General features: G+C 44.1%; 1 protein-coding gene across 4 annotated transcripts in view; it reads left to right on the forward strand.

Annotated features, from left to right (window-relative positions):
* adamtsl3 (ADAMTS-like 3) overlaps nucleotides 1-13,298 on the forward strand; it is a 672,454-nt gene that overhangs the window by 296,477 nt on the left and 362,679 nt on the right. For all 4 annotated transcript variants that reach the window (XM_043677597.1, XM_043677600.1, XM_043677599.1 and 1 more), the window contains one exon: nucleotides 12,269-12,314. In XM_043677597.1, the coding sequence (XP_043533532.1) occupies nucleotides 12,269-12,314 (46 nt within the window). The remainder of the gene's footprint in view (nucleotides 1-12,268; nucleotides 12,315-13,298) is intronic.

A 13,298-nucleotide genomic window follows, 5' to 3' on the forward strand; every position in this document is an offset into this window, starting at 1 on the left:
CTCTCCGGCCTATCACCCTCACATTAACCTCCTTCCACCTATCGCATTCCCAACGCCCCTCCCCCAAGACCCTCCTCCAAGACCCTCCTCCAAGACCCTCCTCCCTACCTTTTATCTTGGCCTGCTTGGCACACCTTCCTCATTCCTGAAGAATGGCTTATGCCCGAAACATCGATTCTCCTGCTCCTTGGATGCTGCCTGACCTGCTATGCTTTTCCAGCAACACATTTTTCAGCCAGGTGAACCTCATAGAATACGAGTTCCCTGACTGGGCTGTTAATCCTCGCTGATGGATATAACCAGAAGATTCAGAATCTCCTCCAGTTTAAGGGACTGACTTTGTGTTAGCTGGGCCACAGTCAGTGTGTTACTGCTGCAGTTGGTTTCTGCTTTTTGGAGGAAATCTGATTCTTGAACTGGCTGGATTATATAGCCAGTTTATTAACTGGCTTTCCTTCTTTATTGAGGACTGATTTCTAAACTGCCTGATCCTCACAGTCAATGTGTTTCAGGTGTAACTCAGTTCTCATTAGGGGATTGTTGTTTCACTGGCTGGTTTCAGCCTGTGTGTTACTCTTTTCTCTCCTTTTCACTTTTGAGAAAGGGACAATGTTAATTTTATGGTAGGGCTTAGCCCTTGGACTGCAGCCTGTGTGTTACTCTTTTCTCTTTTACTTTGAGAAAAGGACTATGTTGATTTTGTGGCAGGGCTTAGCCCTTGCACTCTGGTTTTATTTGTTTTTTTGTATGTGTCTTCACTTTTTTTTTGCTGTTTGGACTGAGTCCTTGTGAGAAATTGTAACAGATGAGCTGTTCCTGTGGTTAGGCCTGGCCTTGGGACTCTGCCTCTGTAAAGACTGAACACCTGTGTGTGTGCTGGGATGTGAGCATTTGCTACATCCTGGAGTTCGGGAGTGGACCAAACTCCTGTGAATTAACTGCACATTTACAATGTACTGTGTTCCTGTGAGTGGGCCTGGTTCTGTAGGAATGGGCCAGGAGTCTCTGAAAACTGAACACCTGTGGGGTGTGCATTTGCTGTCTTCAGGAGTGGACTCTGCCCTCTGTTGTGGACTCTGCAGTTTGAAGTGGACTCCATTTCTGACAATGCACTTTGTATATTGGTCTCTACTCCATTCCTGGGAATGGACTCTACATTTTGAAGAGAACTGTTTATGGTAATGGACTGTGTACCAGAAAGGACTCTGTTAGTTTGTAATTGACTCTTGTCTTGTTGCTTGTTGGGTTTATCAGCTGCACTGTCTTGAGTTTCCCTGGATCTGGGAGGCTCATAAGTCATCCCAAAAGTTGCCACCCGAGAGCTGCAGGATGGGTAGGCGGTCCTGTGAACCTGATAGCGGGTAGGCCACCCCAATGCCAGTTGTTCTGAAAGCCAAAGGTGGGTAGGCCGTTCTGAGCACTGTCGTCCTGAGAAGGGGTAATCGGGGCGGGCTGCCTTAGAGGGGGCCGGAAGGTGTTTCTGGGCAATCCACAGGCTGGATGGCATTTTGGGGTGGTCGAGAGCCAGATGGTACTTAGGACAGCCCGAAAGCCAGAAGGTGGGTAGGCCGTCCTCAGCGCTGTCACCCCGGGCACGTACCAGAGCGGGCTGTCCTAGAGGTGGCCAGAAGGTGAGGAAGGGTGGTTAGGGAAGTCGAAAGGTGGGTAGGCCGCCCTGATCGCTGTTGTCCTCCAGGGATTGGAAAAACAGGACGAGCTGTCCTCGAGATGGTTGGAATGGGTGTGGGGCAGGCTGAGGGCCAGAGGGGACCTGAAGGTGGGAGGGACAGGTGGCTTGCTAGGTTGCAGGAGGTGGCAGGGGGTGCAATTTTCAAATGTAATTGGACTGTCTTATATGTATTTGAAACTGTTTTGTGATGATTGGAATTAGGATTTGAGGTTTGTCCTCATTCCCTGAAAACTGGTTGAATGGTAGTTTGGGCCCTGGTTTTGCTGCTCCTCTCCCTTGTAAATTGTTGTTTCTCTGTATATAGCTGTTAATGTTAACTGTTTTGTAAACTGAGTATTGTTTTAATAAAATTTTTAAAAATTTGTATCTCTTCAGTTTAAGGGACTGACTCTGTGCTGGCTGGGCCACAGTCATTGTGTTACTGCTGCAGTTGGTTTTCTGCCTTTTTGGGGGCGGGGAGGGAACCTGATTCCTGAACTGGCAGAATTATATAGCCAGTTTGTTAACTGGTCTTCCTTTTTTTAATTGAAGACTGATTTTAACGTTGACTGTGTAGGACAGTCAATTAGTTACAGGTGTAACTCAGTTCTCATGAGGGAACTGTTTCACTGGCTGGTTACAGCCTGTGTTACTCTTTTCTCTTGTCCTTTGAGAAAAGGACTACGTTGATTTTGTGACAGGCCGTAGCCCTTGTACTCTAGTTTCTTTGTTTTACACGTGTTTTCATTTCTTTGGTGTTTGGACTGAGCCCTTCTGAGAAAATACACTTCCAGATGAGCTGTTCCTGTGGGTAAGCCTGGCCCTTTGTTGGTGGACTCGGCCTCTGTAAAGACTGAACACCTGTGTGTGCGCTGGGAGGTGAGCATTTGCTGAGTCCTGGTGTTCGGGAATGGACTCTGCCTCCAGGAGTAGACCAAACCTCTGTGAGTTAAGTGTACCTTCACAGTGTACTGTGTTCCTATGAGTGGGCCTGGTTCTTTGTGGATAAACCAGGCCTCTATGGAAACTGAACACCTGTGGGTGTACTTTGGGAAGTGTATTTGCTGCCTTCAGGAGTGGACTCTGCCTTTTGTTGTGGACTCTATCTCTGACAATGCGTTCTGCATACTGGAGTGGACTCTGTTTCTGGGAATGGACCCTGCATTCTGAACAGAACTGTTTATGGTCATGGACTCTGGACCAGAAAGGACTCAGTTTGTTGATAATTGACTCTGTCTTGTTGCTTAGGAGAAAGTGAGGACTGCAGATGCTTGTTGAGTTTATCACCTGCACCGTCTTATGTGTCCATGAGTCTGGCAGGCCTTACGGTAAGGCTCATAGGTCATCCTGAAAGCTGTCACCCAGAGACCCAGAGGGTGGGTGGGCTATCCTGTGAATTGGAAAGGTGGGTAGGCCACCCCAATGCCAGTTGCCTTGAGAGCTGGAAGGTGCATAGGCTGTTCTGAGCACTGTCCCCCTTAGAAGGGGTAATCAGGATGGGCTGTCTTAGAGGTGGCCGGAAGGTCTGTCAGGGCAATCCACAGGCTGGATGGTGCATTGGGGTGAGCGAGAGCCCGACGGTATGTAGGGGCAGACCAAAAGCCGGAAGGCCAGTGGACCTGTCCTCAGCACTGTCACCCCGGGCAGGTACTGGGGTGGGTTGTCCTAGAGGTAGCCGGAAGGTGTGTTAGGGTGGACTGAGAGCGAGGTGAGGTGTAAGAGCTGACTGTTTCGGAATGGCTGGAAGGTGGGAGGGATGAGTGGGTTGCTGGGGGGCATTTGTATTCTATGCACTGTCTTTTATCTAATTGGACTGTCTTATATGTATTGTTACGGTTTTGTGATGACAAAGTGGGATTTGAGGTTTGTCCTCATTTCCCTGAAAACTGGTTGAATGGGAGGGTTTGGGATCTGGCTTTCCCGCTCCTCTCCCTTGTAAAGTTACTATTTCTCTGTATGCAGCTGTTAATATTAATTGTTTTGTAAATGGTATTGATTAATAAAATTAAGAAAAAATAAACAGTGTCAGAGGTTCTGGGAGGTGGATCAGTGTCCCGGGCTCTCCGTGTGTCAATAAAAGTGAATTGTTGGGATATTGGACTCTGTGGCGTTATTTCAAAAACCTTTGGGGTAAGAGAATCTACCATCCTCATCCTGTGTAGTTTTCATGTGATATTAGACCTGCAATAATTCTGTTGACTCTTTAGTGGTACTTTGAAATGATATATCCAGCCACTTGCCTGTGTCTCACCAGAACCTGCAGTTTCGGATGAACAATAAACGGCAGCTTTGTTAGTACCACATTCGATGAATATTTAGCTCCTTATACAAGACTTGGAGGTGTCGGTGTTGGACTGGGGTGAACAAAGTTAAAAATCACACAGCACCAGGTTATCGTCCAACAGGTTTATTTGGAAACGCCAGCTTCGAAAGCTGGTCTTATTAATTTGAATCTATTCAAACCTTTTCTTATAAAGCTTGTCTTGTATTGATTGTTTAACTGCAGTAGATTCTGAACCGAATCCCAGAGTCATGCTGTTTGAGTTTAGCTGTATTTGTTGAGAATTTGTTGCTTGTTTGGAGAGCAGCGATGACAGCAGATTTGGAGAGGTTGATCTTATAAACTCGCTCACTTTTCAACAGTGGATCTGTACACAATGGTAAGCAATTACTGACAAGAAAAACTTAGAAATATGAGCTAACATAGAGCAAAATTTAGTGATCTTTCTGCACCTCCAAGTCATTCAAATGATTTATATACTGGAGCTTTATGGAGACTGTGCCCCACTTTTGTTCATACGCTTCATATTATTCTTCATAACTCTGCAGATCCACCTGGCAGACATGCTTCATTTGAGATTGAACATAATAGCACAGGAACAGGCCCTTTGGCTCACGATGTTGTGCCAAACCATGGAATTCCTCCAGTGTGGAAACAGGCCATTCTGCCCAGCAATTCTATGCTGAGCCTCCAAAGAGCATCCCACCCAGACACATTCCCCTCCCCATCCATGTAACCCTGCATAATGCCAAGTTAAACTAATCCCTTCTGTTTGCCTGTGGTCCATGTCTCTCCAGCTCTTGCATATTCATGTGCTTATCTAAAAGTCCCTTAAACACCCCAATTGTATCTGCCTCTACCACCACCCTGCAGCGCACTCCAGGAACGTACCACTCTGTTTTAAAAAAAACTTGCCCTTTACATCTCTTTTGAACGTTCTCCCTCTCACCTTTAAAGGCATGCCTTCCAGTATTAGACATTGCAATTCTAGGGAAAAGATTCTGACTGTCAAGTCTGTCTACGGCTTCTCACAACTTCATAAACTTCTTTCAGCTTTCCCACTAGCCTCTGCCACTCCAGAGAAAACAGCTCTAATTTGTCCAGCATTTCTTTATAGTTCATACCCTCTAATCCAGGCAGCCTCCTGTAAACCTATTCCACACACTCTCCAAAGCCTTCACATCCTTTCTGTAATGTGGGAACCAGAATTGAACGCAATACTCTAAGGGCGGCCTAACCAAAGTTTTATAAAGCTGCAGCATGACTTCCTGACTCTTATACTCAATGCATGAATTAGTTTAATGCATGCCCCAATTTTTATTGTTCCAACATCAACAGATGTTCCTTCAGCTTGCCAGGCCCCACGGTCTGCATTTACCTCCCTAAACCTCAGTCTTTCTGCTGTGTTGATCTTCTTGAAGCCATTCTTTTAAAGCCACCTTCTTGAACAGTTTTAATATCTCCTTATTTGGCTCATTACTGAGTTTACTCCAGTGAGTGTTCTGTGAAGCTCTTTTGTGATTTCAAACTTGGCGAGTGTTGCTGTTGATCCTGGACAAACAGCATGATCAGGCCATTCAGTGTTGGCATGTTACTAGTTTTCTTAATGATTAATATCAGGACAATAATGTTCCTGCAGACATCAAAGGAATCAACAATTAAAAACTGCTCTGACTCTACATCCATACAGGGTGGGATAAACAGTAGTCTCTGGCACAGCAGACACTGTCCTTCCTGAGAATGTGTAGTGTCTGTTTGGAGAAATGGTTTGCCCATAAGGATCGTGGCTAAGATCTTGCAATAGGAAGGTAGTCATCACAGCAATGAAGACTGGATTTAAATTCTGAAGCTGCAATGGAGTTGTCTGGTAATTTGAAATTCCCAGTAGGCAATTAGCTGACATTGAAGTCCTCTGAAAAATTGTCCAAACCTTAAGAGTCGAGAGTTCTGATGGACTTGGTTCGATAGTTACTAACTATTAAGTTGACTTCCCCTCCCTCAATGACCACTGACCCTTCCCCCTTTTGAAACCCAGTGGAGACGTGACACCACCCCCCCCTCCAAAACAAACCACACACCCCACGCCACCACCAGTCCCCTGCCATACTCCCTCAATCACCAGCTGTTTCCTCCTGCTTCTGATATCCCATGGACCAATTGCCTTGATTTGACCTACCAACTTTCAATCCCCAGACCCACCTGAAGCACTCACCCACTTAGCTGCAATCTTAGCTGGCACCTACCCTCTTGAACTCCTCTGAAAGAAAGTGTATTTTGTTTTGCCAAATGAGGATCAGGAATAAGGTTTTGGATTCTGATTGGAGGGCATAGATATATGAAAGAATCAGGTAAGGAATGGAATGTCCAAGGCGAAAGTGAGGATTGCAGATGCTGGAGATCAGAGTCAGGATTAGAGTGGTGCTGGAAAGGCGCAGCAGGTCAGGCAGCATCCGAAGAGCAGAAAAATTGATGTTTCGGGCAAAAGCCCTTCATCGGGAATGGTGGTGAAGGGTTTTTGCCCGAAACGTCGATTTTCCTGCTCCTCGGATACTGCCTGGCCTGCTGTGCTTTTCCAACACCACTCAAACTTGGACATTCCATTCAAGATTAATCGCAATCAACAAAGTGAGGATCCTCTTCAGTTGTTGATAGTGAGTGCAAGCAACATCAGCACCATCTTGAGGCAATTAACGATAGGCAGTTAATCCTAGCTTTGCCACCAATGCACTTATTCCTTTTTTAAAAAAACATATTTGTACCAAGTAGCTTTGAAAGTGAGGCTTGGAACTGAACACAAGATAGTGCCCAGAGCATGAAAGGAATGGAAATAATTGAAGACGTAACTGAGAAAACTAATCGAGGAGGGCCAGTTACGTAGGAATTACTCTCATACCATGAATGAAAAGAAGTCCGCTGAAGGGAGAAGGTAAGGAGAACCTGGTGTCTGTGTGACTGCAAAGTTCATGACATTTGTCACTTGGTTTTATAGCTTGCACTGCAACCTCATTAATTTTCTGTGTGCTGGCGTAGAGTACAACTCATCATTGTGTCATGCTAAGTTTTCACAATCTCTTGACCTTCATTGAAAAACTTTTCATATATTAGCCAATATAATGCAAGATACTTACCAGGTCATAGAGATGTACAGCACGGAAACAGACCCTTTGGTCCAACCCGTCCATGCCGACCAGATATCCCAACCTAATCTAGTGCCACCTGCCAGCACCCGGCCCATATCCCTCCAAACCCTTCCTATTCATATACCCACCCAGATGTCTTTTAAATGTTGCAATTGTACCAGCCTCCACCACTTCCTCTGACAGCTCAATCCATACATGTACCATCCTCTGTGTGAAAAGGTTGCCCCTTAGATCCCTTTTATATCTTTCCCCTCTCACCCTAAACCTATGCCCTCTAGTTCTGGACTCCCCTGCCCCAAGGAAAAAGACTTTGTCTATTTATCCTATCCATGCCCCTCATAATTTTGTAAACCTCTATAAGGTCACCCCTCAGCCTCCGACGCTCCAGGGAAAACAGCCCCAGCCTGTTCAACCTCTCCCTATAAGCTCAAATCTCCAACCCTGGCAACGTCTTTGTAAATCTTTTCTGAACCCTTTCAAGTTTCACAACATCTTTCCGATAGGAAGGAGACCAGAATTGCACGCGATATAACAAAGGTTGATACTCCAACAGTGGCCTAACCAATGTCCTGTACAGCTGCAACATGACCTCCCAACTCCTGTACTCTATACTCTGACAAATAAAAGAAAGCATACCAATGCTGCCTTCACTATCCTATCTACCTGCGATCCACTTTCAAGGAGCTATAAACCTACACTCCAAGGTCTCTTTGTTCAGCAACATTCCCCAGAATCTTTCTGAAAGAATCAAAGCAATCAATGCCATTTACTTCATCTTACACACCAGTTTAGAAAGAGCCAAATCTCCCATCAGTACAATGGGCATATCTGACTACACCATGTGGACTGCCATGTTTCAAGGAGGTGGTTCATCTACTTGAGGGGAGTGAGAGATGGACAGCAAATGCTGACATTGCCAGTGATAGTCGCAGCTTACGAACATAAAGACAGAACCGATAAGTTTGAAAACTGTGGAAGACGGGAGGAGGTGATGCACACAGCACAAGCCAAAAAAAGGGAAAATTGAAGTTGTAGCTGAGAAAACCAAATGAGAGAGAACTTTATATTTTTGTTTGCTGCAGAATTCATGGAGCTAACCTCATAGGTCACTGTAGAAGGGATCTTGCTAATTAGCCGAATGCATTTCTTGAAGCTCTGACTGGTCTTAGATGATCAATTTAATCAATGTCAGAATAACTGGTGAACAATGGATATATAAACCTACAGGACACTGTATAGTGCGTGCAGGCATTTCAGACTGGACGTCCTGGAGGCAGAGTCACAGGAGCCAGAAGAGGCTTCTGTTACGGAGCAATGGACTCACCAAGCCATTGGCTACTGTCCAGTTTCTCTTGGGCAGGAGACAGACTGCTGGGCTATCGTTACATCTCGGACAGGGAGGTAGTGAGGGGTCAAACTGGATTTTATTCAATATATGCATACAAGTTTTTAAATACAGCAACGCATTTTACAGATCATCCAGCAGCCTCCGTTTCAGCCTGTGAATATACATAATTATTCAGACATGACCCACCTCCAATGGAAGGTGAGATTTTAACATAGGCCTCTGGTCCAGAGTTGGGACACTGCCACTTCACCATAAATCCACTGTTTCTATATGATCTCAGATGAGTTCCCCAATTAATATCCAGTATCTGAATTTGTTAAATGCACAGTTGATACACTTAACATAGATCAGCATGAGACAACATTGATTGCAGGTTTGAGATTTTGTCAACAGATATCTAGTAGTCCAGTCCAATGTAATAAGCTGGATGTGCTACAGGACAGCTGAACATGTGGGTTACGTTTGGCAGTGACAAACATGAAATGTCTGCTTGTGCCCCACCTGCCCATTCCAGCTGAATCCTCTATCAGACCTGAAACAATTGCAAGTTGTGAGGAAGATGAGGCAGTTCAGCGTAACTTTCAAGCAAACTGTCAGCAGCTGTAGGGTCATTTAAAGACTGAGCACCAGGAAGTATGAGGCGCATGCATCTTTGTTGAACGACAGGCTGCTTAACATACATGTTCCTCCTAGTGGAGTATCACTTTGAAGGCATGCTAGATGGGATTAGAGGCAGACATCATAAATAACTTGCTAAATGAAAGCACGGTGTGTGAAACATTAGTCAAGCATGTACAATTCATTGCTTGGGGAATATGTAGAATGAACATAATTTGAATGTAATTTTAACATTGATGTTGAGGCATACATATGTGAAAAACTAACAGGTTTACTAGGTCAGAACTGTGCAGCCCATTCTCACCTTTCTCCATCAGGAGACCTTGGGACATAGCAACCCCTGACCCAGATTGAGCATGGCCACTGATTAGGTGTTGCCAGGCTTTAAATGGGGTAGGCTTGACCAAGGGTAATCTCAACAGGAAGCAGAAGTTTGGTCAGGGAAACAACTTATTAAAAACAATTTTCTAATATCAAAGATTAAACTATAAAATGGGCATATTATAGTTTTAAAATGGTGGGCTAAGCTGGGAGAAAGATATCCTCTCCAAAACTGTTAAATTGTTTATAAGAGCACATGCTGCCCACTTTGATGGAATCATGTAAATATTAAATATATACAGAATATTTGTGTGTGTGTGTCTTTAACACTGATTTTGTAAGATGTTTATGGTAGAAGATTATGCATGTAAAATTTAAGTTTACACCTTGATGGATCTGTCTTTCACGTGGATATGCAAGTGTGATTGTCATTGATATGTGTGCACTGCAAAATTACAGGTTTCCACCAATTTGTACAAGATGACAAACACCCATGTGGTGGAACTTTCTGATGGTAAACCTGGAAGCAAAAAAGCATTTAATTCTGCAAGATGCGGACATGCCTGAACCTGTTCACAGGCACCAGGTTCTGGGTCTGAAGGCCAATGGGTTGACCCTGCCACCTTTCTGCCCTGTTACCAACTGAGGCCCCCATAAGATCCAAATAATGACCACTTCAGGTCCCATTCCACCATCACTGGGTTTAGTCCAGCTGCAGGTGGCTCTGTGGCCATGTGATGTGCTCTACAGGTAAACCTGTGGGCCAGGTTGTCACCACTTCAAATTCGATCAAAGAATCGAAGGGCAATGGGGTGAGGAGCTCTCTGCGAGTTAACTCCTCCTCTTGTTGCTGACCTCTGCAATATACACCCTGTAAAGCAGCAGATAGAGGTGTAATGGAGTAGGAATCCAGGATGCCAGACTAATAACCTGGGGAAAATAATCCTACCATTGCAGGTAGTGAAATTAACTTCGATAATAAACACAAAATCTGGAATTACAACAGTAGCCTCGTGGCAATTCTGCAACTCCTGTTGATTGTCGTGAGAAAACTCATCTGTTTCACCAATGTCCTTTCGGGAAGTAAATCTGCCATCCTTACCTGGTCTGGCCTATAAGTGACTCCAGACCCACAGCAATGTGGTTAACTCGTGACTGACTTGACTCTGGAAAATTAGCAAAGGCAACAAATGCTGGCCCAGTCAACAATGTCCACATTCCATGAACAAATTTTTAAAAAATAGTCCCAGCCGCAATACTTGCCCGTGATCTGAGTTGCCCTGTCATCTTGGGACTTTACTGCATGCTTTTTTCCTGTAGCAGCTATGCCTCCCCTACGGCATAATTGAAAAAATGCTGCTGGCTATCTCGATTTAGAGAGAGATCGGTCCCCAAGTCCTTAATTCCAGGGGAAGGCCAGTTGGTGGATTTGGCATTGTCTGATTGGCTTCTGGGTCAGGGGATCTTCCTGAAAAGAAGCAGCAAGAGTCTACCTTTGGATCTTTTAACCAGCAGGTAAGACTCCTGACAACTCAACCAGATTACATACGCTCTATGCAAGAAATTGAGAGGGACAGTTTCTCATTCCAAGAATGAGTATGGTGCCACATTCACCACGTTCTTTTAGCGATAGTTCATCTCTTGGCACCTCTGTCAATGAAACAAGCTATATTCTTCTTTGTTTTATTTAAAGCATATTACTAGATAAGAAACTGCCCCTGTGTTTACGTTGGTTTGCATTTAGATTAGATTAGATTAGATTACAGTGTGGAAACAGGCCTTCCGGCCCAACAAGTCCACACCGACCCGCCGAAGCGAAACCCACCCATACCCCTACATTTACCCCTTACCTAACACTACGGGCAATTTAGCATGGCCAATTCACCTGACCCTGCACATCTTTGGATGGTGGGAGGAAACCGGAGCACCCGGAGGAAACCCACACAGACACGGGGAGAACGTGCAAACTCCACACAATCCGTCGCCTGAGGCGGGAAATGAACCCGGGTCTCTGATGCTGTGAGGCAGCAGTGCTAACCACTGTGCCACCGTGCCGCCAGGTTTGTAGCTGGAAGTTTGCAGTGCATCATTGTACTTGTGATGTTGACATTAATGACTGGCTCTACAACACCTAATTTTGTCAAACAGGGAATGTGCTTAGGCAATTTCGCATTAAAAACTCGCATAATGAATAATAAGGACAGTTTCTTGTACAATAGACTGACAGAAAAAAACTGATTATTCACTGTAATCTTGGACAGACTTCGATTATTTTCCAAAACAAGTTCATGTTGAAGGGCATAATTGCGATGGGTACACAAGATAAAATGGAAACTAATATATTCTGTTGCATGTCCCTTAATAGTGGTTATCTATGCATAAAAGATTTATTCAAAAAACAGTCAGCAAAGACGAGAATTTTATTTGGCCAGTGAACATTTGATCATGATAGTTGTAGGAAATGTTTGAAAAAATGTTTTATAAGCTTAGCCTTTCAGGATTGACTATGTTTGTTCACGCTCAGTGGGATTTCAGTCAATGACTGGTTTCATTATACATCAACCCTGGCAGGTATTTTCTACTAATGTTTTGACAGGTGAAGCAAAATTTAGCCTGATTCAGAACCAGAGCAAAAGCCGTTGTCAAGAATGATTTCATTTGCTGCACCAGGCTTACGTTCTTGGCTAAAGACCCAAATTTATTAGTAGTGTAGAGCATTAAAAATTATCAGGGATTAGTGGATTTTAACCATGGAGCCTTCCTTTGTTGAGTCATATGCATATGTTTAAACTAGTTTATAATGGAAGCTTTTGTAAAGTGCTTGACATATGTTTGTTTAATGCTTTGAAAGACTGTTTTCTCTTCGTCTTTTTTTTTATTTCCTGTCTCAGGCGCTGTGAAGGGCGGAACATTAGATACAAAACCTGCAGCAATGTGGTAAGTGCTGAATAAAATGCATCTGATTAGTAATTATTATGAATTACCACATTCTTTTCTGTTGTGGATGAGAAATTGCACTAAGTGGCATGTTTCCTTTGATGTGTGTTTCACTTCTGTGATAATAGGAATGAAGCATTTTTCCAATTTCAAGCTGAAGTATTTGCTGATAATTTGGATGTTTAAGTATGATAAAATTAGAATAATCAAATAATTTGAAAAGCAGTTCCAAAACACTAGATCTTTGCTCTATTTGCTGGTTCATATCTAGCATTTGTTTCTGGCATTTACAGCAAGCAAAAGCACATTTTAAGTTGATTGTAAACAAATGGATAAAAGTGATACCATATGCTCTGTTTTATTTCCAGCTCGGTTTTATTTTTATTGTGTAAGGTGTATTCATGGCAAGTAGACAGACAACCTGCTTCAATCACAGATAGGGGCACAAATGTTTATACCTATTAAATTATAAGGGATGTTTTCAGATCTTCCAGACAGCCAGGGCAGATTCCTGAACAAGTTGAGCAAGCTTTAACTGCCTGGTGTAACAGATGTGGACAGGGCCTGGGAAATGAATATTCAAGGCTACACGTGCTATCGCAAGGACAGACTGACGGGCAGAGGGGGTGGGGTGGCCTTGTTGGGAAGGGAAGATATTCAGTCCCTTGCGCGGGGGGACCTAGAGTCAGGGGATGTAGAGTCAGTGTGGATAGAGCTGCAAAATACTAAGGGTAAAAAGACCCTCTTGGGAGTCATCTACAGGCCCCCAAACAGTAGTCTGGATGTCGGATGTAAGTTGAATCAGGAGCTGAAATTGGCCTGTCGCAAAGATGTTACTACAGTTGTTATGGGGGATTTTAACATGCAGGTAGACTGGGAGAATCAGGATGGTATTGGACCTCAAGAAAGAGACTTTGTGGAGTGCCTCAGAGATGGATTATTAGAGCCGACCAGGGAGAAGGCAATTCTGGATCTGGTATTGTG

The sequence above is a fragment of the Chiloscyllium plagiosum genome, chromosome 36 (genome assembly GCF_004010195.1).
Source record: "Chiloscyllium plagiosum isolate BGI_BamShark_2017 chromosome 36, ASM401019v2, whole genome shotgun sequence".
NCBI lineage: Eukaryota > Metazoa > Chordata > Chondrichthyes > Orectolobiformes > Hemiscylliidae > Chiloscyllium > Chiloscyllium plagiosum.